Here is a 27700-nt window from a genome sequence, read left to right on the forward strand (position 1 = left end):
TGTTCCTGGCACTATGCTGTGGACATTATGTGTATCTGGCACTATACTGGGGGCAATATGTGTACTTGGCACTATACTGTGGGCATTATGTGTAGCTGGCACTACGCTGTGGGCATTATGTGTACCTGCCACTATACTGTGGGAATTATGTGTACCTGGCACTATACTGGGGGCCAGGGGCATTTTCAGAGAGGAGGGGACCCGCGTGCAGCTGTCACCGCGGGACTCTGGAGGGGAAAGTATACTATATTGGTGCAGTATGTGTGGTATGGGCCCCTTCCGGACCCAGGGGCCTGTGTACACTGCACCCATTATAGAAACATCTATGCTGGGGGCATTATCTGTAGCTGGCGCTACTGTGAGCATTCTGTGAAGGGAGCACTACTGTGGGTATTATGTGTAAGGCTGCTAATTGTGAGTGTGTAGAGGGGGCATGTGCTGGCGGCATGTGTAGGGGGTATTCAAAAATACAGATAAACCAAAACACGTGATGGCAGTTTTGGCAAAACCAAAACACAAAGGGGGCTACTCAGATCTGATCACTGGGCTGCTAACTTTGCAGTCCTGCGTTGAGATAGTCGCCGCCCCTGGGGGAGTGTAAAATCACTGTGCAAGTGTGCGATCCCATGTGTACGCAGAGCTGTAAAAATCCACCATGTGCAGTCTCTGCGCAGCCCACGACTTACTCCTCCAGTGCGATGAGAACAGGCTGATCGGGGCCAGAGCTGGAGTCAGACACCCTCCCTGAAAACGCTTGGGAACGCCTGCATTTTTCCAGACACTCCCAGTAAACGGCCAGTTACCACCCACAAACGGCCTCTTCCTGTCAATCACCTTGCGAATGCCCGTGCAAATGAAATTTTCCCACCATCCTGATGCTGACCGGCAATGCCCGTTGTTGTTGTCTGACGCGCGCGTGCAGTACGGTGCATACGCATGCACAGTTATGACCTGATCACCCGATGTGCGAAAATGCACAGCAGCGATCAGGTCTGAATCAGGCCCATATACATATCTAAAACCAGTTGTTATATGAATATACTGTATGTGTCTGTAACAAGCAGCTAACTATTGCTGGCTTTCCTTAAATCGCTACATTATGTGCATGCACATTATCTTAGTGCTAAAAAGTTCAGCCACTTACTGAATGAAAAGGAGATATATTTTACTTTACTAAAAAAAAAACCATTGTAATATTATTTTATGACTTACTGTGCCAATATGTTATTTTAAATTACAAAAAGAATCAGAAATGTTCTTGAGATAGAGAGACTGGACAGGCAGTTGCAGACGGAGAAGAAATGAAATCCACAATGCACTTACCCTGCAGTAATCTAATGTAGCAACATATTCATAAGATCCGAGAGATAGCTCTGGCCTCTCATAATGGTCTGTTCTCCTGCCAATATGGTCCAGATGTTGGAAATAGAATGGAGGAACTAACAAAATATAAACAGGAAGACACATTATTCAAATAAAAACAAAAGCAGTGACAATGTCTTATTTCAGTACAAAGTGAAAACATTTCATGTAAATTTAAAATGGAACAAAGTGTTAAAACTAACTTGAAAGTAGCAATACTTTACTTATGGACTAATTCGTTATCAATAGAGGTATAGATGTGGACAAATAAGTCCAACAGTCGCAATGCAATAGATTGAATAAGCCCTCTTCGTTTTGTTTTTTGAATGCAACGAAATGCCTATTATCACAATCCAGACCATAGTTCAGGCACAAATTTCTAGGGATTATGAATGTATACTGAATATATACACATATACTGTATAAATATATATATATATATATATATATATATACACTGCTCAAAAAAATAAAGGGTACACTTAAACAACATAATGTAACTCCAAGTCAATCAGACTTCTGTGAAATCAAACTGTCCACTTAGGAAGCAACACTGATTGACAATCAATTTCACATGCTGTTGTGCAAATGGAATAGACAACAGATGGAAATTATAGGCAATTAGCAAGACACCCCCAATAAAGGAGTTGTTCTGCAGGTGGTGACCACAGACCACTTCTCAGCTCCTATGCTTTCTGGCTGATGATTTGGTCACTTTTGAAAGCTGGCAGTGCTTTCACTCTAGTGGTAGCATGAGACGGAGTCTACAACCCACACAAGTGGCTCAGGTAGTGCAGCTCATCCAGGATGGCACATCAATGCGAGCTGTGGCAAGAAGGTTTGCTGTGTCTGTCAGCGTAGTGTCCAGAGCATGGAGGCGCTGCCAGGAGACAGGCCAGTACATCAGGAGACGTGGAGGAGGCCAAAAACCCAGCAGCAGGACCGCTACCTCCGCCTTTGTGCAAGGAGGAACAGGAGGAGCACTGCCAGAGCCCTGCAAAATGACCTCCAGCAAGCCACAAATGTGCATGTGTCTACTCAAATGATCAAAAGCAGACTCCATGAGGGTGGTATGAGGGCCCGACGTCCACAGGTGGGGGTTGTGCTTACAGCCCAACACCATGCAGGACGTTTGGCATTTGCCAGAGAACACCAAGATTGGAAAATTCGCCACTGGCGCCCTGTGCTCTTCACAGATGAAAGCAGGTTCTCACTGAGCACATGTGACAGACGTGACAGAGTCTGGAGATGCCAAGGAGAACGTTCTGCTGCCTGCAACATCCTCCAGCATGACCGGTTTGGCAGTGGGTCAGTAACGGTGTGGGGTGGCATTTCTTTGGGGGGCCGCACAGCCCTCCATGAGCTCGCCAGAGGTAGCCTGACTGCCATTAGGTACCGAGATGAGATCCTCAGACCCCTTGTGAGACCATATGCTGGTGCGGTTGGCCCTGGGTTCCTCCTAATGCAAGACAATGCTAGACCTCATGTGGCTGGAGTGTGTCAGCGGTTCCTGCAAGACGAAGGCATTGATGCTATGGACTGGCCCGCCCGTTCCCCAGACCTGAATCCAACTGAGCACATCTGGGACATCATGTCTCGCTCCATCCACCAATGCCACGTTGCACCACAGACTGTCCAGGAGTTGGCGGATGCTTTAGTCCAGGTCTGGGAGGAGATCCCTCACGAGACCATCCGCCACCTCATCAGGAGCATGCCCAGGCATTGTAGGGAGGTCATACAGGCACGTGGAGGCCACACACACTACTGAGCCTCATTTTGACTTGTTTTAAGGACATTACATCAAAGTTGGATCAGCCTGTAGTCTGTTTTTCCACTTTAATTTTGAGTGTGACTCCAAATCCAGACCTCCATGGGTTAATAAATTTGATTTCCATTGATAATTTTTGTGTGATTATTTTGTCAGCACATTGAACTATGTAAAGAACAAAGTATTTAATAAGAATATTTCATTCATTCAGATCTAGGATGTGTTATTTTAGTGTTCCCTTTATTTTTCTGAGCAGTGTATATATATATATATATATATATATATATATATATCACACACACAATCTTCATTGCCAGTTATACCCATGTCCTGGGGGGATCCGGTCTGAAGATCGACAGTGTCTAGGTCGACAATGTTTAGGTCGACCACTATAGCTCGACAGTCACTAGGTCGACATGTGTTCAAGGTTGACAGGGTTTCTAGGTCGACAGGTCAAACGGTCGACATGAGTTTTTCACATTTTTCTTCTTCTTTTGAACTTTTTCATACTTAACGATCCACGTGGACTACGACTGGAACGGTGACCTGTGCCGAGCGCAGCGGTGGTGGAGCGAGGCACCTTGCCCGAAGCATGGCAAGCGAAGCGAGCCATGCGAGGGGACACGGTGCACTAATTGGGCTTCCCGGTCACTGTACGGAGACAACGACACCCAAAAAATACGAAAAACTCCTGTCGACCTTTTGACCTGTCGACCTAGAAACCCTGTCGACCTAGAAACTGTCGACCTAGAGTGGTCGACCTAAACATTGTCGACCTAGACACTGTCGATCTAATGATCCACACCAGTCCTGGGTATAAGGAGGCACCAGGAGGCAGAACTGTACGACCAGGCATTCACGCGCCTGGACCAGCCCTTCTGGAATTTGCCAAAAGTACCAGATGGACAGTCCAGAGAAAAACTTCTATTCAAGAAGAGTCTGGGGTTCCAAATGTACAATAATGCAGTGTTTCCTTCTGACATTTTCACCTTTGTACCACCAAGCACATTAAACTCACAGAAGTTGAATAGACCAATTCTAGAAAACAGGCAAATAATTTGTACATTAACACAAAGCCTAAAATTAATTAGCAGGTCTCAATTACAAAAGGAGCACAATATGCTCTTGAATTTCTTCCCAATCCTGCTGATTCTGCTATAAATGTAAATATAGTAATCAAAGTATTATAGCATTAAATTCACATGGTACATCTTCAGCTCGTAACAGGATAAGTGTCCCAACAAATGATCAAGGTCTAGCTCTGAGTACCTCCACTTAAAAGTTATTCTACTGTAGTACAAAAGTAACAAACTTCAAGGAACACCTGGTGACTCATGATTCCATTAATGTACCATTGTGCTTTAATAAAAAGCAGCACATAAAGTTTTGTCTTCCAAACCCACTACAGTATTTGGGTTTTTATTTTTATTTTTTTAAATGCAGTCCCCATTTTCTACCAGCAGATGTCACATGCCATCAATTGATCTGCTGAAACGCTGGAACAACCATTGAATGAATGAGAAAACACTCTAATAAACTAGTAAAAACGGGCAACATGACCTACTTCTAAAATCCTCAACCAACCCTGACACTAGACGGCCTGACCTGGTTTCCACTACAACACACCCACTATAAGCATTATGCTGACTGCATCATAACTCATTCTAACAGAAAAATGTCAGAAACCCACACCAATAAGGTACTTGTTCATAAAAAGAATGTATATTAAACATGGTAATCAACATGCAGAAAATGCAGCACATAGTTTGCAGCTATCTTAAATTACATTTGTTTAGATCTTTATCCTGCAAAAAAATACCATATGTGTGCTTAGAAAAGAAAGAAGAGATTGCCTATTTACTTTTAGCTAATTTGAAAAGTCCAAGTCTTGCCAAGAAGAGAAAGAAAACTCTCAACATCAGTGACTGTACTCAAGTTTCAAAGTCGAAAAGATGACTGTTTTAGGGAAAGGACGGTGCCACAACAATTCAAATGAGGATATCCAAGATCATTTTAATGTCTAGCAGGACTTGTTCTGACAAAAAGAAAACTTGGGACTCATCCAAAATCACAGAAACACTTGCTCATGAGTCACATACAGTAATTCTTGGACAAATATGGCATGGCATCTTCAGTGAAATGAGCTTGTCGCTGGAAGATTAATAGATGTTGAAGCCATGAAATCCATAGGCACATGGAACTTATTAAAACAACTATTTTATTTAAAATGTCCAGTTCCCCCTCTCCCTGTGACTGTAAAAGTGTTATCTGGAAATATGTAGTGAGACATACTTTTAAACCCATCACACATTTACAGATTGATATGTATTTCATAAATATTTTTTTATAAAAGTGGCTCTCCACTCAGAGATCACTTGTGCATTGCTAATGGGATCCGGTTGTTAGGTCGACCACTATTGGTCGACAGTAAGTAGGTCAACATGGTTTCTAAGTCGACAGGGATTATAGGTCGACATGACAAAAGGTCGACATGAGTTTTTCACATTTTTTAACTTTTTCATACTTTACGATCCACGTGGACTACAATTGGGAACGGTAACCTGTGCTGAGCGCAGCACTAGCGGAGTGAGGCACCTTGCCCGAAGCATGGTGAGCTAAGCAAGCCGTGCGTTGGGACGCGGTGCACTAATTGGGGTTCCCCGTCACTGTACGGAGAAAACGACAACTAAAAAGTAAAAAAACTCATGTCGACCTTTTCTCATGTCGACCAAGAGTCCCTGTCGACCTAGAAACCATGTCGACCTACTTGCTGTCGACCAACAGAGGTCGACCTAGACACTGTCGACCTAAGTCTAATCTACCTAACATACCACTCCCATTGCTAATAACCTCTTTATATAATTATGCATTCAGTAGTGCTGGTTAATAAATGTTTCATAATAATACAGTATTAAATAACTAATGAAACTCTTTAGGTGGGTATTTATCAAAGCGTGGACAGAGATAAAATTGTGAGATATAAAGTACAAGCCAATCAGCGTCTGCCTTACACTTTACAGGCTGTGTTTGAAAAATGACAGCAGCTGATTGGTTGGTACTTTCTCCCTCACAGTTTTATCTCTCACCAAACTTTGATAAATACCCCCCTAAAAGAGAGATAATTTCACCATTTTTTTTTCTTCATCTTGCCACTTAACTAAAACACATGGAAGAATGCATTTAGATTTGAATGCATTGCATACAAAGCACAGGTATAGAATACATGGTGCAAATAAAGTATATACTGTATGTTTTTATTTTCAGATGCACTATTTATAAATGAGCTTGATGTAAAATGAGTAATGATGTCGATATGAGATAAAGTTGCAGGTAAATCAGAAAATACAAAATAACAATACACAATTCCTACTACACAAATGATCACTATTATTAAGTACAATGTTTACCAGAAGTCTGATAAATAGACTGACCATGAACAAGTAAGAAGACATACAGTATGTGCTTCTTTATATAGCTGTAGCAAATTTAGGAAGTAATATCAACTGCAAGGGTGAATGCAGAAACCTATCAGAAGCAGATATAGTTGTGCTATTAGTAATCATCAGCGTCCCATTTATTTTCAATAGCCCTCTAGCACCAGCACCAGAACTAGGCTAAGACAAACTGGGCTGTTGACAAAATAACAGGAAAACCCGCTTCTATAATGTCAATCAGCCCTAGCGCCCGCCTCCTTCCCTTATGAAAAAATAAGAATTTACTTACCGATAATTCTATTTCTCGGAGTCCGTAGTGGATGCTGGGGTTCCTGAAAGGACCATGGGGAATAGCGGCTCCGCAGGAGACAGGGCACAAAAAGTAAAGCTTTAGGATCAGGTGGTGTGCACTGGCTCCTCCCCCTATGACCCTCCTCCAAGCCTCAGTTAGGATACTGTGCCCGGACGAGCGTACACAATAAGGAAGGATTTTGAATCCCGGGTAAGACTCATACCAGCCACACCAATCACACTGTACAACCTGTGATCTGAACCCAGTTAACAGTATGATAACAGCGGAGCCTCTGAAAAGATGGCTCACAACAATAATAACCCGATTTTTGTAACTATGTACAAGTATTGCAGATAATCCGCACTTGGGATGGGCGCCCAGCATCCACTACGGACTCCGAGAAATAGAATTATCGGTAAGTAAATTCTTATTTTCTCTATCGTCCTAGTGGATGCTGGGGTTCCTGAAAGGACCATGGGGATTATACCAAAGCTCCCAAACGGGCGGGAGAGTGCGGATGACTCTGCAGCACCGAATGAGAGAACTCCAGGTCCTCCTTAGCCAGGGTATCAAATTTGTAGAATTTAGCAAACGTGTTTGCCCCTGACCAAGTAGCTGCTCGGCAAAGTTGTAAAGCCGAGACCCCTCGGGCAGCCGCCCAAGATGAGCCCACCTTCCTTGTGGAATGGGCATTTACAGATTTTGGCTGTGGCAGGCCTGCCACAGAATGTGCAAGCTGAATTGTACTACAAATCCAACGAGCAATAGTCTGCTTAGAAGCAGGAGCACCCAGCTTTTTGGGTGCCTACAATATAAACAGCAAGTCAGACTTTCTGACTCCAGCCGTCCTGGAATTATATATATATATATATTTTCAGGGCCCTGACAACGTCTAGCAACTTGGAGTCCTCCAAGTCCCTAGTAGCCGCAGGCACCACAATAGGTTGTTTCAGGTGAAACGCTGACACCACCTTAGGAAGAAACTGGGGACGAGTCCGCAGTTCTGCCCTGTCCGAATGGAAAATCAAATATGGGCTTTTGTAAGACAAAACCGCCAATTTTGACAATCGCCTGGCCGAGGCCAGGGCCAACAGCATGGTCACTTTCCATGTGAGATATTTCAAATCCACAGATTTGAGTGGTTCAAACCAATATGATTTGAGGAATCCCAACACTACGTTGAGATCCCACGGTGCCACTGGAGGCACACAAGGGCTGTATATGCAATACTCCCTTGACAACGTCTGGACTTCAGGAACTGAAGCCAATTCTTTCTGGAAGAAAATCTATAGGGCCGAAACTTGAACCTTAATGGACCCCAATTTGAGGCTCATAGACACTCCTGTTTGCAGGAAGTGCAGAAATCGACCTAGTTGAAATTTTTTTTCGTGGGGCCCTCCTGGCCTCACCCACGCAACATATTTTTACCACATGTGGTGATAACGTTGTGCGGTCACCTCCTTCCTGGCTTTGACCAGGGTAGGTATGACCTCTTCCGGAATGCCTTTTCCCTTAGGATCCGGCGTTCAAACCGCCATGCCGTCAAACGCAGTCGCGGTAAGTCTTGGAACAGACAAGGTCCCTGCTGGAGCAGGTCCTTTCTTAAAGGCCGATGCCACGGTTCCTCTTGGACCAGACATGGTACTTGCTGAAAGCAAATCCCTTCTTAGCTCCCGAGGCCATTAGTCCTCTGTGAGCATCTCTTGAAGTTCCGGTTACCAAGTCCCTCTTGGCCAATCCGGAGCCACGAGTATAGTTCTTACTCCTCTATGTCTTATAATTCTCAATACCTTGGTTATGAGAAGCAGAGAAGGGAACACATACACCGACTGTTACACCCACGGTGTTACCAGGACGTCCACAGCTATCGCTTGAAGGTCTCGTGACCTGGCGCAATACCTGTCCCATTTTTTTGTTTGGGCGGGACGCCATCATGTCCACCTTTGGTCTTTCCCAACGGTTCACAATCATGCGGAAAACTTCCCGATGAAGTTCCCACTCTCCCGGGTGGAGGTCGTGCCTGCTGAGGAAGTCTGCTTCCCAGTCGTCCACTCCCGGAATGAACACTGCTGACAGTGCTATCACATGATTTTCCGCCTAGCGAAAAATCCTTGCAGTTTTGTCACTGCCCTCCTGCTTCTTGTGCCGCCCTTTCTGTTTACGTGGGCGACTGCCGTGATGTTATCCCACTGGATCAATACCGGCTGACCTTGAAGCAGAGGTCTTGCTAAGCTTAGAGCATTATAAATTTGTTCTTAGCTCCAGTATATTTATGTGGAGAGAATTCTCCAGACTTGATCACACTCCTTGTGTGACTGCTCCCCAGCCTCTCAGGCTGGCCTCCGTGGTCACGAGCATCCAATCCTGAATGCCGAATCTGCGGCCCTCTAGAAGATGAGCACTCTGTAATCACCACAGGAGAGACACCCTTGTCCTTGGATATAGGGTTATCCGCTGATGCATCTGAAGATGCGATCCGGACCATTTGTCCAGCAGATCCCACTGAAGAGTTCTTGCGTGAAATCTGCCGAATGGAAGCGCTTCGTAATAAGCCACCATTTTTACCAGGACTCTTGTGCAATGATGCACTGACACTTTTCCTGGTTTTAGGAGGATCCCGATTAGCTCGGATAACTCCCTGGCTTTCTCCTCTGGGAGAAACACCTTTTCCTGGACTGTGTCCAGAATCATCCCTAGGACCAGCAGACGTGTCGTCGGAACAACTGCGGTTTTGGAATATTTAGAATCCACCCGTGCTGTCGTAGAACTACTTGAGATAGTGCTACTCCGACCTCCAACTGTTCTCTGGACCTTGTTCTTATCAGGAGGTCGTCCATTTTCTTTGAAGACGAATCCTCCTTTCGGTCATTACCTTGGTAAGGACCCGGGGTGCCTTGGACAATCCAACGGCATCGTCTTGAAACTGATAGTGACAGTTCTGTACCACGAACCTGAGGTACCCTTGGTGAGAAAAGGCAAATTTTGGGACATGGAGGTAAGCATCCCTGATGTCCCGGGACACCATATAGTCCCCTTGTTCTTTGCTATCACTGCTCTGAGTGACTCCATCTGGATTTGAACCCTTGTAAGTGTTCAAATTTTTCAGATTTAGAATAGGTCTCACCTAGCCTTCAGTACCACCATATAGTGTGGAGTAATACCCCTTTCCTTGTTGTCGGAGGGGTAAATTTATTATCACCTGCTGGGAATACAGCTTGTGAATTGTTTTCAATACTGCCTCCCTGTCGGAGGGAGACATTGGTACAGCAGACTACAGGAACCTGCGAGGGGGGAAACCTCTCGACATTCCAATCTGTACCCCTTGGATACTACTTGTAGGATCCAGGGGTCCTGTACGGTCCCAGCGTCATGCTGAGAACTTGGTAGAAGCGGTGGAGGGCTTCTGTTCCTGGGAATGGGCTGCCTGCTGCAGTCTTCTTCCCTTTCCTCTATCCCTGGGCAGATATGACTCTTATAGGGACGAAAGGACTGAGGCTGAAAAGACGGTGTCTTTTTCTGCAGAGATGTGACTTAGGGTAAAAAACTGTGGATTTTCCAGCAGTTGCCCTGGCCACCAGGTCCCATGGACCGACCCCAAATAACTCCTCCCCTTTATACGGCAATACATCTTTGTGCCGTTTGGAATCTGCATCACCTGACCACTGTCGTGTCCATAAACATCTTCTTGCAGATATGGACATCGCATTTACTCTTGATGCCAGAGTGCAAATATCCCTCTGCGCATCTCGCATATATAGAAATGCATCCTTTAAATGCTCTATAGTCAATAAAATACTGTCCCTGTCAAAGGTATCAATATTTTTAGTCAGGGAATCCGACCAAGCCACCTCAGCTCTGCACATCCAGGCTGAGGCGATCGCTGGTCGCAGTATAACACCAGCATGTGTGTGTATACTTTTTAGGATATTTTTCAGCCTCCTATCAGCTGGCTCCTTAAGTACGGCCCTATCCGTAGATGGTACCGCCACTTGTTCTGATAAGCGTGTGAGCGCCTTATCCACCCTGAGGGGTGTTTCCCACCGCGCCTTAACTTCTGGCGGGAAAGGGTATACCGCCAATAATTTTCTATCGGGGGAAACCCACGCATCATCACACACTTCATTTAATTTATCTGATTCAGGAAAAACTACAGGTAGTTTTTTCACCTCACATATAATACCCTTTTTTGTGGTACTTGGAGTATCAGAAATATGTAACACCTCCTTCATTGCCCTTAACGTGTGGCCCTAAAAGAAAATACGTTTGTTTCTTCACCGTCGACACTGAAATCAGTGTCCGTGTCTGGGTCTGTGTCGACCGACTGAGGTAAATGGGCATTTTACAGCCCCTGACGGTGTTTGAGACGCCTGGACAGATACTAATTTGTTCGCCGGCCCTCTCATGTCGTCAACCGGCTTGCAGCGTGTTGACATTGTCACGTAATTTCCATAAATAAGCCATCCATTCCGGTGTCGACTCCCTAGAGAGTGACATCACCATTACAGGCAATTTGCTCCGCCTCCTCACCAACATCGTCCTCATACATGTCGACACACACGTACCGACATATAGCACACACACACAGGGAATGCTCTGATAGAGGACAGGACCCCACTAGCCCCTTGGGGAGACAGAGGGAGAGTTTGCCAGCACACACCAAAGCGCTATATTTTACAGGGATAGCCTTATAATAAGTGCTCCCTTATAGCTGCTTTTATAAAATCACAATTTCGCCAAATTTTGCCCCCCCCTCTCTTGATTTAACCCTGTTTCTGTAGTGCAGTGCAGGGGAGAGCCTGGGAGCCTTCCTGACCAGCGGAACTGTGTGAGGAAATGGCGCTGTGTGCTGAGGAGATAGGCCCCGCCCCCTTTTCGGCGGGCTCGTCTCCCGCTTAAAAATGGATTCTGGCAGGGGTTAAATATCTCCATATAGCCCCGGAGGCTATATGTGAGGTATTTTTTGCCAAAAAAAGGATTTTCATTGCTGCCCAGGGCGCCCCCCCCCCCAGCGCCCTGCACCCTCAGTGACTGCCGTGTGAAGTGTGCTGAGAGCAATGGCGCACAGCTGCAGTGCTGTGCGCTACCTTAAGAAGACTGAGGAGTCTTCTGCCGCCGATTCTGGACCTTCTTCTCTTTTCAGCATCTGCAAGGGGGCCGGCGGCGAGGCTCCGGTGACCATCCAGGCTGTACCTGTGATCGTCCCTCTGGAGCTAATGTCCAGTAGCCAAAGAAGCCAATCCATCCTGCACGCAGGTGAGTTCACTTCTTCTCCCCTAAGTCCCTCGATGCAGTGATCCTGTTGCCAGCAGGACTCACTGTAAAATAAAAAACCTAAGCTAAACTTTTCTAAGCAGCTCTTTAGGAGAGCCACCTAGATTGCACCCTTCTCGGCCGGGCACAAAAACCTAACTGAGGCTTGGAGGAGGGTCATAGGGGGAGGAGCCAGTGCACACCACCTGATCCTAAAGCTTTACTTTTTGTGCCCTGTCTCCTGCGGAGCCGCTATTCCCCATGGTCCTTTCAGGAACCCCAGCATCCACTAGGACGATAGAGAAAACAGCTTTATACTGAAAGAACTAAGTGGGACATTCAGAACTAAGGGGGACAACAGTGGGCCGCAGCGCAGATTGCTGCTGGCAGCAAACTGACTTCACAAGCGCAACGGTCGCGCGGACACACACTGCGGTCGCATCCGGAATGTGACTGACAGCGGCGGGCGTTTGCGGGATGGCGACGCAGCGTTGGGGGGCCAGGTCAAACGGGGGCGGGCCAGGACCATTTTCAGTGTGGCTGCGTGACATGTGCAGTCGCTCCAAACAAAAATATGGCTGCCGAATGCCTGACAGCGCAGCCAGGATGTGCTACGAGGGGTCAACCTTAGTTCCGATGCGTTTGCAATTAGATAGCGGATGCATCGGGAAGGCGGCCTCGCACGTGCTGGGTGGCCTTGCCCTGTGCTGGGTGACCTCCAGCATGTGAGAGGTGAACACAGATCTGGCTGCGTATGCAGCGATCTGCCTTCATCTCTGACTAACCCCCTAAGACTCTTCCCAACGCATGTGCCAAGTAGGTGTTGGGTAACGAATAGTTAAAACAGATGTAAGATTTTTTTTTTCTGCTGCAATATTGGTCACAGCTCGCTCTGGAAGCGTTAAACTACTTAGGTATGTTGGTGCTTGTAGAACTACAAGTACCAGTATGCTCTGGATTCCTCCCCAGCAGCCTGGACTGTGCACCCATGCACCACAATGGCTTGCATGTACAGGACAAAACACCACCTTAGCCCCTGCAGTAATTAAGCATTAAAATAGGTTTAATGGAGCAATAGGAAATTGCCATGTTAATAAATCGGTAATCTCTGCAAATGGCAGAGATAACAGGAGTTACCTAACAATGTTTTAGGTTGCGCTTAGTCACGTAGCTGACGTGGATTACACACAGAGAAAACGCAATTAAAATCAAAATCTTCAATATCTATCATATAATATCTAATTTACCATGTATTACCTAATAAAAATACAAAGAGAGAATTTGTATTACTTTAATACAAATTCTTAAGAAATTATACTACATATGAATACTAAACCGCTGGCTCGGCGTACAGATCTTGTAGCTCATATACAGTTGCTGTTGAATGGACATAACAGAGTGGCAACGGGTAGCTCACATGTATTATAAATGTTCCAAAGGAGTGTTTGGGGCATGTAGGTGATTTGCGGGCTAGGATGAGTTGTATATAGTCAGAGATCCATCTGAATTAGGGTGAATCTCTTGCACTTTGTATGGGGTTGGTGCAATTCCTTGCTGATAGTAATTACTACTACTACAACAAGCAGAAGCATGGGAAGAAGCGGCAATATACAGTAGATGAGGTTAACTCGGGATACAGGCTGATACCCATGCACGTAAGTCGGACACGATTGTGTGTAGCTCTGTACAAGCCACTAAATCTGCCATGTTTTGTATACTTCATGTATAACACAAGTTATTCCACAATAAGACAAGAAGTACAGTATAAAGAACAGTTTCTTAGACACCTTTAGAGTTTGTATACACCGGGTCATTTTGGTACAGCTTTTAAAGTTATACAGTATGTCCATTGTTTTCTCATGATTTTCTAAACTATCCCAAAGACTGCTAGTACCGACAATCACTATATATGCCCCAAAGTTTCATTTTATTTTCTGATTAATACGAAGCCAAAATCCACAGGGCAAATAAAATAAAGCACTGTTCTTGTTATTTTGTAAAAATGGATACAACAGCCCAGAGGTAATATTATTATTAGAAAGCATGTTTTACACTGGCTACATTTGAGAAAGATATTAAGTAAAGTCAAATGCTAAAGGCAATGATTAACGTGTAGGAGGATAGAAGCACAAACTATTTATAAGCCTTAAATTAAACAAGACAAAAAGTAAGAAGGTTCAAAATGCCTGCAAGACCTCACAGTGATCATATCCATGTTGTACATCACGTGTGTTGCAATATTCAGCGCTGGTTGTCAATTTTTTTTAGGGAGGTGCAGTTAATGAGATGGGGCACCAAAGACCAAGGGACTTCTACACTTATAGCAATGCCACTGTTGTCTGCATTTATCTTGTTTATCGTGAACAGGACCACACACTCAGGAGGAAATGAATAAATGCGGGAAGACATGGAAACATAATGCAGGGTTTGTCTTCAGCACAAGTATCATAACCACATGGAGCTTAATGTGCAGAACTTGGAAAGAAAATAATAATTTACTTACCGATAATTCTATTTCTCATAGTCCGTAGTGGATGCTGGGGACTCCGTAAGGACCATGGGGAATAGCGGCTCCGCAGGAGACTGGGCACATCTAAAGAAAGCTTTAGGACTATCTGGTGTGCACTGGCTCCTCCCCCTATGACCCTCCTCCAAGCCTCAGTTAGGATACTGTGCCCGGACGAGCGTACACAATAAGGAAGGATTTTGAATCCCGGGTAAGACTCATACCAGCCACACCAATCACACCGTATAACCTGTGATCTGAGCCCAGTTAACAGCATGATAACAGAGGAGCCTCTGAAAGATGGCTCACAACAATAATAACCCGATTATTGTAACAATAACTATGTACAAGTATTGCAGACAATCCGCACTTGGGATGGGCGCCCAGCATCCACTACGGACTATGAGAAATAGAATTATCGGTAAGTAAATTCTTATTTTCTCTAACGTCCTAAGTGGATGCTGGGGACTCCGTAAGGACCATGGGGATTATACCAAAGCTCCCAAACGGGCGGGAGAGTGCGGATGACTCTGCAGCACCAAATGAGAGAACTCCAGGTCCTCCTCAGCCATGATATCAATTTTGTATAATTTTACAAACGCATTTGCTCCTGACCAAGTAGCTGCTCGGCAAAGTTGTAAAGCCGAGACCCCTCGGGCAGCCGCCCAAGATGAGCCCACCTTCCTTGTGGAGTGGGCATTTACAGATTTTTGGCTGTGGCAGGCCTGCCACAGAATGTGCAAGCTGAATTGTACTACAAATCCAACGAGCAATAGTCTGCTTAGAAGCAGGAGCACCCAGCTTGTTGGGTGCATACAGCATAAACAGCGAGTCAGATTTCCTGACTCCAGCCCTCCTGGAAACATATATTTTCAGGGCCCTGACAACGTCTAGCAACTTGGAGTCCTCCAAGTCCCTAGTAGCCGCAGGCACCACAAATAGGTTGGTTCAGGTGAAACGCTGAAACCACCTTAGGGAGAAACTGAGTCCTCAATTCCGCCCTGTCCGAATGGAACATCAGATAAGGGCTTTTTCAGGATAAAGCCGCCAATTCTGACACGCGCCTGGCCCAGGCCAGGGCCAACAGCATGACCACTTTCCATGTGAGATATTTTAACTCCACAGATTTAAGTGGTTCAAACCAATGTGACTTTTGGAACCCAAAACTACATTGAGATCCCAAAGTGCCACTGGAGGCACAAAAGGAGGCTGTATATGCAGTACCCCTTTTACAAACGTCTGAACTTCAGGGACTGAAGCTAGTTCTTTTTGGAAGAAAATTGACAGGGCCGAAATTTGAACCTTAATGGACCCCAATTTCAGGCCCATAGACACTCCTGTTTGCAGGAAATGTAGGAATCGACCCAGTTGAATTTCCACCGTCGGGCCTTACTGGCCTCGCACCACGCAACATATTTTCGCCAATTGCGGTGATAATGTTTTTGCGGTTACATCCTTCCTGGCTTTGATCAGGAAAGGGATGACTTCATCCGGAATGCCTTTTTTCCTTCAGGATCCGGCGTTCAACCGCCATGCCGTCAAACGCAGCCGCGGTAAGTCTTGGAACAGACAGGGTCCTTGCTGGAGCAGGTCCCTTCTTAGAGGTAGAGGCCACGGATCCTCCGTGAGCATCTCTTGAAGTTCCGGTTACCAAATCCTTCTTGGCCAATCCGGAGCCACGAATATAGTGCTTACTCCTCTCCATCTTATCAATCTCAGTACCTTGGGTATGAGAGGCAGAGGAGGGAACACATACCCTGACTGGTACACCCACGGTGTTACCAGAGCGTCTACAGCTATTGCCTGAGGGTCCCTGGACCTGGCGCAATACCTGTCGAGTTTTTCCCAACGGTTTATAATCATGTGGAAGACTTCTGGGTGAAGTCCCCACTCTCCCGGGTGGAGGTCGTGCTGAGGAAGTCTGCTTCCCAGTTGTCCACTCCCGGAATGAATACTGCTGACAGTGCTATCACATGATTTTCCGCCCAGCGAAGAATCCTTGCAGCTTCTGCCATTGCCCTCCTGCTTCTTGTGCCACCCTGTCTGTTTACGTGGGTGACTGCCGTGATGTTGTCCGACTGGATCAACACCGGCTGACCTTGAAGCAGAGGTCTTGCTAAGCTTAGAGCATTGTAAATGTCCCTTAGCTTCAGTATATTTATGTGAAGTGATGTCTCCAGGCTTGACCATAAGTCCTGGATATTCCTTCCCTGTGTGACTGCTCCCCAGCCTCGCAGGCTGGCATCCGTGGTTACCAGGACCCAGTCCTGAATGCCGAATCTGCGGCCCTCTAGAAGATGAGCACTCTGCAACCACCACAGGAGGGACACCCTTGTCCTTGGTGACAGGGTTATCCGCTGATGCATCTGAAGATGCGACCCGGACCATTTGTCCAGCAGGTCCCACTGGAAAGTTCTTGCGTGGAATCTGCCGAATGGGATTGCTTCGTAGGAAGCCACCATTTTACCCAGAACCCTTGTGCATTGATGCACTGAGACTTGGCTCGGTTTTAAGAGGTTCCTGACTAGCTCGGATAACTCCCTGGCTTTCTCCTCCGGGAGAAACACCTTTTTCTGGACTGTGTCCAGGATCATCCCTAGGAACAGAAGACAAGTCGTCGGAACCAGCTGCGATTTTGGAATATTGAGAATCCAACCGTGCTGCAGCAACACTACCTGAGATAGTGCTACACCGACCTCCAACTGTTCCCTGGATCTTACCCTTATCAGGGAATCGTCCAAGTAAGGGATAACTAAAATTCCCTTCCTTTGAAGGAATATCATCATTTCGGCCATTACCTTGGTAAAGACCCGGGGTGCCGTGGACCATCCATACGGCAGCGTCTGAACTGATAGTGACAGTTCTGTACCATAAACCTGAGGTACCCTTGGTGAGAAGGGTAAATTTTGACATGAAGGTAAGCATCCTTGATGTCCCGAGACATCATGTAGTCCCCTTCTTCCAGGTTCGCAATCACTGCTCTGAGTGACTCAATCTTGAATTTGAACCTCTGTATGTAAGTGTTCAAAGATTTTAGATTTAGAATCGGTCTCACCGAGCCGTCCGGCTTCGGTACCACAACAGTGTGGAATAATACCCCGTTCCCTGTTGCAGGAGGGGTATCTTGATTATCACCTGCTGGGAATACAGCTTGTGAATGGCTTCCAAAACTGTCTCCCTGTCAGAAGGAGACATCGGTAAAGCCGACTTTAGGAAACGGCGAGGGGGAGACGTCTCGAATTCTAATTTGTACCCCTGAGATATCACCTGAAGGATCCAGGGGTCTACTTGCGAGTGAGCCCACTGCGCGCTGAAATTCATTGAGACGGGCCCCCCACCGTGCCTGATTCTGCTTGTAAAGCCCCAGCGTATACTGAGGGCTTGGCAGAGGCGGGAGAGGGTTTCTGTTCCTGGGAACTGGCTGATTTCTGCAGCCTTTTTCCTCTCCCTCTGTCACGGGGCAGAAATGAGGAACCTTTTGCCCGCTTATCCACGAAAAGACTGCGCCTGATAATACGGCGTCTTCTCATGTTGAGAGACGACCTGGGGTACAAACGTGGATTTCCCAGCTGTTGCCGTGGCCACCAGGTCTGAAAGACCGACCCCAAATAACTCCTCCCCTTAATAAGGCAATACTTCCAAATGCCGTTTGGAATACGCATCACCTGACCACTGACGTGTCCATAACCCTCTACTGGTAGAAATGGACAACGCACTTAGACTTGATGCCAGTCGGCAAATATTCCGCTGTGCATCACGCATATATAGAAATGCATCTTTCAAATGCTCTATAGGCAAAAATATACTGTCCCTATCTAGGGTATCAATATTTTCAGTCAGGGAATCCGACCACGCCAACCCAGCACTGCACATCCAGGCTGAGGCGATTGCAGGTCGCAGTATAACACCAGTATGTGTGTAAATACATTTTAGGATACCCTCCTGCTTTCTATCAGCAGGATCCTTAAGGGCGGCCATCTCAGGAGAGGATAGAACCCTTACAAGCGTGTGAGCGCTTTATCCACCCTAGGGGGTGTTTCCCAACGCACCCTAACCTCTGGCGGGAAAGGATATAATGCCAATAACATTTTAGAAATTATCAGTTGTTATCGGGGGAAACCCACGCATCATCACACACCTCATTTAATTTCTCAGATTCAGGAAAACTACAGGAACATAATACCCCTTTTTGGTGGTACTCGTATTATCAGAAATGTGTAAAACATTTTTCATTGCCTCAATCATGTAGGGGGTGACATCACTATTACAGGCAATCTGCTCCGTCTCCACATCATTTTTCTCCTCATACATGTCGACACAAAAGTACCGACATACAGCACACACACAGGGAATGCTCTGATAGAGGACAGGACCCCACTAGCCCTTTGGGGAGACAGAGGGAGAGTTTGCCAGCACACACCAGAGCTCTATATATATACAGGGATAACCTTATATAAGTGTTTTTCCCCTTATAGCTGCTGTATAGTTAATACTGCGCCTAATTTGTGCCCCCCTCTCTTTTTAACCCTTTCTGTAGTGTAATGACTGCAGGGGAGAGCCAGGGAGCTTCCCTCCAACGGAGCTGTGAGGGAAAATGGCGCCAGTGTGCTGAGGAGATAGGCTCCGCCCCCTTATCGGCGGCCTTATCACCCGTTTTTTTATGTATTTTGGTAGGGGTTAAATGCATCCATATAGCCCAGGAGCTATATGTGATGCATTTTTTGCCATCCAAGGTGTTTATTATTGCGTCTCAGGGCGCCCCCCCCAGCGCCCTGCACCCTCAGTGACCGGAGTGTGAAGTGTGCTGAGAGCAATGGCGCACAGCTGCAGTGCTGTGCGCTACCTTGTTGAAGACAGGACGTCTTCTGCCGCCGATTTTCCGGACCTCTTCTGCCTTCTGGCTCTGTAAGGGGGCCGGCGGCGCGGCTCTGGGACCCATCCAAGCTGGGCCTGTGATCGTCCCTCTGGAGCTAATGTCCAGTAGCCTAAGAAGCCCAATCCACTCTGCACGCAGGTGAGTTCGCTTCTTCTCCCCTTAGTCCCTCGATGCAGTGAGCCTGTTGCCAGCAGGTCTCACTGAAAATAAAAAACCTAAACTAAAACTTTCACTAAGAAGCTCAGGAGAGCCCCTAGTGTGCACCCTTCTCGTTCGGGCACAGAGATCTAACTGAGGCTTGGAGGAGGGTCATAGGGGGAGGAGCCAGTGCACACCAGATAGTCCTAAAGCTTTCTTTAGATGTGCCCAGTCTCCTGCGGAGCCGCTATTCCCCATGGTCCTTACGGAGTCCCCAGCATCCACTTAGGACGTTAGAGAAAATAAGATGATTGTGACTATTAATGCTTTCAGCAATATTTGTGTAGGGAGAATTTTACAGAATAAGATACACTGCAAGGGGCACACTCTCCTACTGGTAGAGGGAATGTTCAGGAATAATATTAAAAGGTATCGTTGGAAAAAAAACAAGAAAAAAATAATATAAATAGAACAATATAATAAAAATGTACTACTTACCAGTTAGTAAATCATATTTTAAGTTTTAATTGAAATACACTACCAAACCCAGTGGATGAACTTGCCATCGGTGGGCCCAGGTGCAAGAATATGCTTTGGGCCCCCTCCCTTTTAGACCCCGCAATGAGTGCAGACTATGTCACAAGGTTTTGCGCCATTTTAATGCCAAACAATACAGACAGCATCCCAGTGTCTAATATTTTATGCCCCCTTTAATCAAATTATATGTGCCCCCTTTAATCAAATAATAATAATCTGTTCCACATTTAAACACACCAGTGTCTGATGGTAGACGTGTCACTCGGTTGTTCCACAGATCGGTATGTTGGCAGTATGTGGCAAGCAGAAGCAGAGTGTGATGAGCATAGAGTGACGGGAAAAGAATGATATGCAGAGTGGTGACAGGGAGAGGCAGAGGGAGACAGGCAGAGGGTGATGGGGAGAGGCAGACAGTGACGGGCAGAGGGTGACAGGGAGAGGCAGAGCCAGGGCAGCAGATGGTGACGGGGAGAGGCGGAGGATGACAAGCAGAAGGGGACGGGGAAAGGAAGAGGATGACGAGCAGATGGGGAGAGGCAGAGGATGACGAGCAGATGGGGATGGGGAGAGGCAGAGCAAGTCCAACAAATGGTGACGGGAAGAGGCAGAGGATGACGAGCAGAAGCGGATGGGGAGAGGAAGAGGATGACGATCAGAGGGGGATGGGGAGAGGCAGAGGGTGATAAGCAGAGAGTGATGGGCAGAGGATGACATGCAGAGGGTGATGGGGAGAGGCAGTGGGCGATGAGCAGAGGGTGATGTGCAGAAGGTGACAAGCGAGAGGCAGGGGGAGATCACTAGAGGGAGAGGCAGAAGGTGATGTTAGCATAGAATCAACGGGAGCCAATTGAGTTCCCCACACAGATACTGGAGGGTTCCTAGAACATGGGGCTCGTCTGTCTTTCTGGCACTCAGGTGACTACACAGCAGCAGCGGCAGGTGCCGCTAGCTGCAGTATAGGATCTGCGTTCAGTCAGTCACCAGCAGCCAGAGCTGTCGCAGCTCCTCACACTGGTGCTGGACTTGGGCCAAGGTGATTATACTTGCAGCACCGCTGCTTATCTACAATGATTACTAGTCATTTTTTAGTTTTCATGACTCTATCCAGCAATTCCAGCCATCAATTTGACAATACTGATAATTCAATCAGCATCTGGGGGCTCGGTGGGCCCTAGTGCAATGCTCTGGCTGTACTGCTGGGAGTTCTGCCCCTGCCCAAATCCTTAAATTGTTATCAATAGCTCTCTCTTGGACTGCTAATCGAGGAGCATTTCCTGGATGTATACATAGTCAATGCATGCAGAAACATATACAAGATAATACTAGGGGCTCTATAGCCTGTAACTGGTATCTGCTAAGCATGGTCCCTCTAAATCAGAGCTCTTGCAAGTCTTAAAATCTTTAATCTGATGGGGTACATTGGGGTACATTGAAAATCTGCTGCTGTGTAAAATCCTGAACCATAGGTGCCAATCCTGTGGGTGCTGTGAATGCCTGAACACTCCCAACTACATCCCGCTGATATAACTAGAGCTCCATCCAACACCCCTGCAGGCTGATGTTATATAGCCAAAACAGGATTTGTATGAGTCACTTCTGATCCCAGCAAGCTAATATACATGAGTATGCCCATGGCTACAAGATATATAAGGAAATGGTACCGGCAGGCGGTTAGGCAAGCTAAAGAATAATATTTTAATAGTAGTTAAAGCCATGACGCCCTTTGTTCTGATTCACTTTACTACAATTTAGTTTACAGAGTTGTCCTAAATTTATTTCACTACCTGCCATTTTTTCCTTCCAGAATTTTAAAATCACTTTTAAAGTTCAAATAAATCAAGTAACACCTTTAATAGGATTTTGTACTCATCTTGCAAATGTATCAAGTCTTATATTGTGCCAAGAGCAAAGAATCTAATCTACAGCTTCTAGTCAAGAATAAACTGAGAACTGCATCACATACAGATGTGTCCTAATATACTAATGCTGCGGTCGCGCCAAATGGCCCTTTGCGGTGTGCCAGTTCCTGTGCGACTCCACTTGCACTGGGCATCTTATTTTGCTTTAATATGCATCTTAGTCTCAATGCGATGCAGCAAAACTGCTACACGATACTGCACTGATTAATGTGATGTGTGACTGTGTCTGACTCTGTATAGAAAGTGCTACGCTGCAGCGGCCACAGCTTTCTCCCACACCAAATTCCATTGTGCTTTATCTGCAAACTTTTAATTTTAAACTAATGCAGTTAAAGTCGCAGCCTGGCGTCTCTGGCACAGATTGAGTGGTGCCTTGGTGCGTCTGTGATACAAATAAGATGTCAAATTAAAGAAATAGTCACTACATTACACCGCTTGGCATAAACTTTTGTTTAACAACACTAGAGGTAACAGGATGCATTGATGATCATTCATACAACCTGTTCTGGTATCTATACATACACTGTATTCATATAACCAGGTTTTTTTTTGCTGGGGGTGAGGTCCATTGAGTACTTGATATCTGAGTATGCTATTAACCCTTTGCACACATATTTTTATCCCACGCTTTTATTCCACCGATCATTTTGCATACTTTACATATTTTCAAAAAATAAGAAAAAATAAGAATTTACTCACCGATAATTCTATTTCTCGTAGTCCGTAGTGGATGCTGGGGACTCCGTAAGGACCATGGGGAATAGCGGCTCCGCAGGAGACTGGGCACAAAAGTAAAAGCTTTAGGACTACCTGGTGTGCACTGGCTCCTCCCCCCATGACCCTCCTCCAAGCCTCAGTTAGGATACTGTGCCCGGACGAGCGTACACAATAAGGAAGGATTTTGAATCCCGGGTAAGACTCATACCAGCCACACCAATCATACCGTACAACCTGTGATCTGAACCCAGTTAACAGCATGATAACAGAGGAGCCTCTGAAAAGATGGCTCACAACAATAATAACCCGATTTTTTTTTTTTTTTTGGTAACAATAACTATGTACCAGTATTGCAGACAATCCGCACTTGGGATGGGCGCCCAGCATCCACTACGGACTACGAGAAATAGAATTATCGGTAAGTAAATTCTTATTTTCTCTAACGTCCTAAGTGGATGCTGGGGACTCCGTAAGGACCATGGGGATTATACCAAAGCTCCCAAACGGGCGGGAGAGTGCGGATGACTCTGCAGCACCAAATAAGAGAACTCCAGGTCCTCCTCAGCCAGGGTATCAAATTTGTAGAATTTTACAAACGTATTTGCTCCTGACCAAGTAGCTGCTCGGCAAAGTTGTAAAGCCGAGACCCCTCGGGCAGCCGCCCAAGATGAGCCCACCTTCCTTGTGGAATGGGCTTTTACAGATTTTGGCTGTGGCAGGCCTGCCACAGAATGTGCAAGCTGAATTGTACTACAAATCCAACGAGCAATAGTCTGCTTAGAAGCAGGAGCACCCAGCTTGTTGGGTGCATACAGAATAAGCAACGAGTCAGATTTTCTGACTCCAGCCGTCCTGGAAACCTATATTTCCAGGGCTCTGACAACGTCCAGCAACTTGGAGTCCTCCAAGTCCCTAGTAGCCGCAGGCACCACAATAGGTTGATTCAGGTGAAACGCTGAAAACCACCTTAGGGAGAAACTGAGGACAAGTCCTCAATTCCGCCCTGTCCGAATGGAAAATCAGATGAGGACTTTTACAGGATAAAGCAGCCAATTCTGACACGCACCTGGCCCAGGCCAGGGCCAACAGCATGACCACTTTCCATGTGAGATATTTTAACTCCACATATTTAAGTGGTTCAAACCAATGTGACTTTTGGAACCCAAAAACTACATTTAGATCCCAAGGTGCCACTGGAGGCACACAAAAAAGGCTGTATATACAGTACCCCTTTCACAAACGTCTGAACTTCAGGGACTGAAGCTAGTTCTTTTTGGAAGAAAATTGACAGGGACGAAATTTGAACCTTAATGGACCTCCATTTCAGGCCCATAGACACTCCTGTTTGCAGGAAATGTAGGAATCGACCTAGTTGAAAATTCCTCCGTCAGGGCCTTACTGGCCTCGCACCACGCAACATATTTTCGTCAAATGCGGTGATAATGTTTTGCGGTTATATCTTTCCTGGCTTTGATCAGGATAGGGATGACTTCATCCGGAATGCCTTTTTCCTTCAGGATCCGGCGTTCAACCGCCCTGCCGTTAAACGCAGCCGCGGTAAGTCTTGGAACAGACAGGGTCCTTGCTGGAGCAGGTCCCTTCTTAGAGGTAGAGGCCACGGATCCTCCGTGAGCATCTCTTGAAGTTCCGGTTACCAAGTCCTTCTTGGCCAATCCGGAGCCACGAATATAGTGCTTACTCCTCTCCATCTTATAATTCTCAGTACCTTGGTTATGAGAGGCAGAGGAGGGAACACATACACTGACTGGTACACCCACTGTGTTACCAGAGCGTCTACAGCTATTGCCTGAGGGTCCCTTGACCTGGCGCAATACTTGTCGAGTTTTATAAACATGTGGAAGACTTCTGGGTGAAGTCCCCACTCTCCCGGGTGGAGGTCGTCCACTCCCGGAATGAATACTGCTGACAGTGCTATCACATGATTTTCCGCCCAGCGAAGAATCCTTGCAGCTTCTGCCATTGCCCTTCTGCTTCTTGTGTCACCCTGTCTGTTTACGTGGGTGACTGCCGTGATGTTGTCCGAATGGATCAACTCCGGGTGACCTTGAAGCAGAGGTCTTGCTGAGCTTAGAGCATTGTAAATGGCCCTTAGCTTCAGGATATTTATGTGAAGTGATGTCTCCAGGCTTGACCATAAGCTCTGGAAATTCCTTCCCTGTGTGACTGCTCCCCAGCCTCGCAGGCTGGCATCCGTGGTCACCAGGACCCAGTCCTGAATGTGCGGCCCTCTAGAAGATGAGCACTCTGCAACCACCACAGGAGAGACACCCTTGTGCTTGGTGACAGGGTTATCCGCTGATGCATCTGAAGATGCGACCCGGACCATTTGTCCAGCAGGTCCCACTGGAAAGTTCTTGCGTGGAATCTGCCGCATGGGATTGCTTCATAGGAAGCCACCATTTTTCCCAGAACCATCTCATTGATGTACTGAGACTTGGCTCGGTTATAGGAGGTTCCCGACTAGCTCGGATAACTCCCTGACTTTCTCCTCCGGGAGAAACACCTTTTTCTGAACTGTGTCCAGGATCATCCCTAAGAACAGAAGACGAGTCGTCGGAATCAGCTGCGATTTTGGAATATTGAGAATTCAATCGTGCTGCCGCAACACTACCTGAGATAGTGCTACACCGACCTCCAACTGTTCCCTGGATCTTACCCTTATCAGGGAATCGTCCAAGTAAGGGATAACTAAAATTCCCTTCCTTCGAAGGAGTATCATCATTTCGGCCATTACCTTGGTAAAGACCCGGGGTGCCGTGGACCATCCATACGGCAGCGTCTGAAACTGATAGTGACAGTTCTGTACCATAAACCTGAGGTACCCTTGGTGAGAAGGGTAAATTTGGACATGAAGGTAAGCATCCTTGATGTCCCGAGACATCATGTAGTCCTCTTCTTCCAGGTTCGCAATCACTGCTCTGAGTGACTCAATCTTGAATTTGAACCTCTGTATGTAAGTGTTCAAAGATTTTAGATTTAGAATCGGTCTCACCGAGCCGTCCGGCTTCGGTACCACAACAGTGTGGAATAATACCCCGTTCCCTGTTGCAGGAGGGGTACCTTGATTATCACCTGCTGGGAATACAGCTTGTGAATGGCTTCCAAAACTGTCTCCGTCAGAAGGAGACATCGGTAAAGCCGACTTTAGGAAACGGCGAGGGGGAGACGTCTCGAATTCCAATTTGTACCCCTGAGATATCACCTGAAGGATCCAGGGGTCTACTTGCGAGTGAGCCCACTGCGCGCTGAAATTCATTGAGACGGGACCCCACCGTGCCTGATTCTGCTTGTAAAGCCCCAGCGTCATACTGAGGGCTTGGCAGAGGCGGGAGAGGGTTTCTGTTCCTGGGAACTGGCTGATTTCTGCAGCCTTTTTCCTCTCCCTCTGTCACGGGGCAGAAATGAGGAACCTTTTGCCCGCTTGCCCACGAAAAGACTGCGCCTGATAATACGGCGTCTTCTCATGTTGAGAGGCGACCTGGGGTACAAACGTGGATTTCCCAGCTGTTGCCGTGGCCACCAGGTCTGAAAGACCGACCCCAAATAACTCCTCCCCTTAATAAGGCAATACTTCCAAATGCCGTTTGGAATCCGCATCACCTGACCACTGTCGTGTCCATAACCCTCTACTGGTAGAAATGGACAACGCACTTAGACTTGATGCCAGTCGGCAAATATTCCGCTGTGCATCACGCATATATAGAAATGCATCTTTTAAATGCTCTATAGGCAATAATATACTGTCCCTATCTAGGGTATCAATATTTTCAGTCAGGGAATCCGACCACGCCAACCCAGCACTGCACATCCAGGCTGAGGCGATTGCTGGTCGCAGTATAACACCAGTATGTGTGTAAATACCTTTTATGATGCCCTCCTGCTTTCTATCAGCAGGATCCTTAAGGGCGGCCATCTCAGGAGAGGGTAGAGCCCTTGTTCTTACAAGCGTGTGAGCGCTTTATCCACCCTAGGGGGTGTTTCCCAACGCACCCTAACCTCTGGCGGGAAAGGATATAATGCCAATAACATTTTAGAAATTATCAGTTGTTATCGGGGGAAACCCACGCATCATCACACACCTCATTTAATTTCTCAGATTCAGGAAAACTACAGGTAGTTTTTCCTCACCGAACATAATACCCCTTTTTGGTGGTACTCGTATTATCAGAAATGTGTAAAACATTTTTCATTGCCTCAATCATGTAACGTGTGGCCCTACTGGAAGTCACATTTGTCTCTTCACCGTCGACACTGGAGTCAGTATCCGTGTCGGCGTCTATATCTGCCATCTGAGGTAACGGGCGCTTTAGAGCCCCTGACGGCCTATGAGACGTCTGGACAGGCACAAGCTGAGTAGCCGGCTGTCTCATGTCAACCACTGTCTTTTATACAGAGCTGACACTGTTACGTAATTCCTTCCAACAGTTCATCCACTCAGGTGTCGACCCCCTAGGGGGTGACATCACTATTACAGGCAATCTGCTCCGTCTCCACATCATTTTTCTCCTCATACATGTCGACACAAACGTACCGACATACAGCACACACACAGGGAATGCTCTGATAGAGGACAGGACCCCACTAGCCCTTTGGGGAGACAGAGGGAGAGTTTGCCAGCACACACCAGAGCGCTATATATATTTAATACTGCGCGTAATTAGTGCCCCCCCTCTCTTTTTTAACCCTTTCTGTAGTGTAGTGACTGCAGGGGAGAGCCAGGGAGCTTCCCTCCAACGGAGCTGTGAGGGAAAATGGCGCCAGTGTGCTGAGGAGATAGGCTCCGCCCCCTTATCGGCGGCCTTATCTCCCGTTTTTCTATGTATTCTGGCAGGGGTTAAATTCATCCATATAGCCCAGGAGCTATATGTGATGCATTTTTT

At 46.6% G+C, this 27700-nt stretch overlaps 1 protein-coding gene across 3 annotated transcripts in view; it reads right to left on the reverse strand.

The window, feature by feature from the left end:
• The window catches only part of SEC24D (SEC24 homolog D, COPII coat complex component), a 451689-nt gene that overhangs the window by 197420 nt on the left and 226569 nt on the right, over positions 1–27700 (reverse strand). For all 3 annotated transcript variants that reach the window (XM_063920228.1, XM_063920226.1, XM_063920227.1), the window contains exon 10: positions 1324–1439. In XM_063920228.1, coding sequence (XP_063776298.1) covers positions 1324–1439 — 116 coding nt within the window. The remainder of the gene's footprint in view (positions 1–1323; positions 1440–27700) is intronic.

The sequence above is a fragment of the Pseudophryne corroboree genome, chromosome 1 (genome assembly GCF_028390025.1).
Source record: "Pseudophryne corroboree isolate aPseCor3 chromosome 1, aPseCor3.hap2, whole genome shotgun sequence".
NCBI lineage: Eukaryota > Metazoa > Chordata > Amphibia > Anura > Myobatrachidae > Pseudophryne > Pseudophryne corroboree.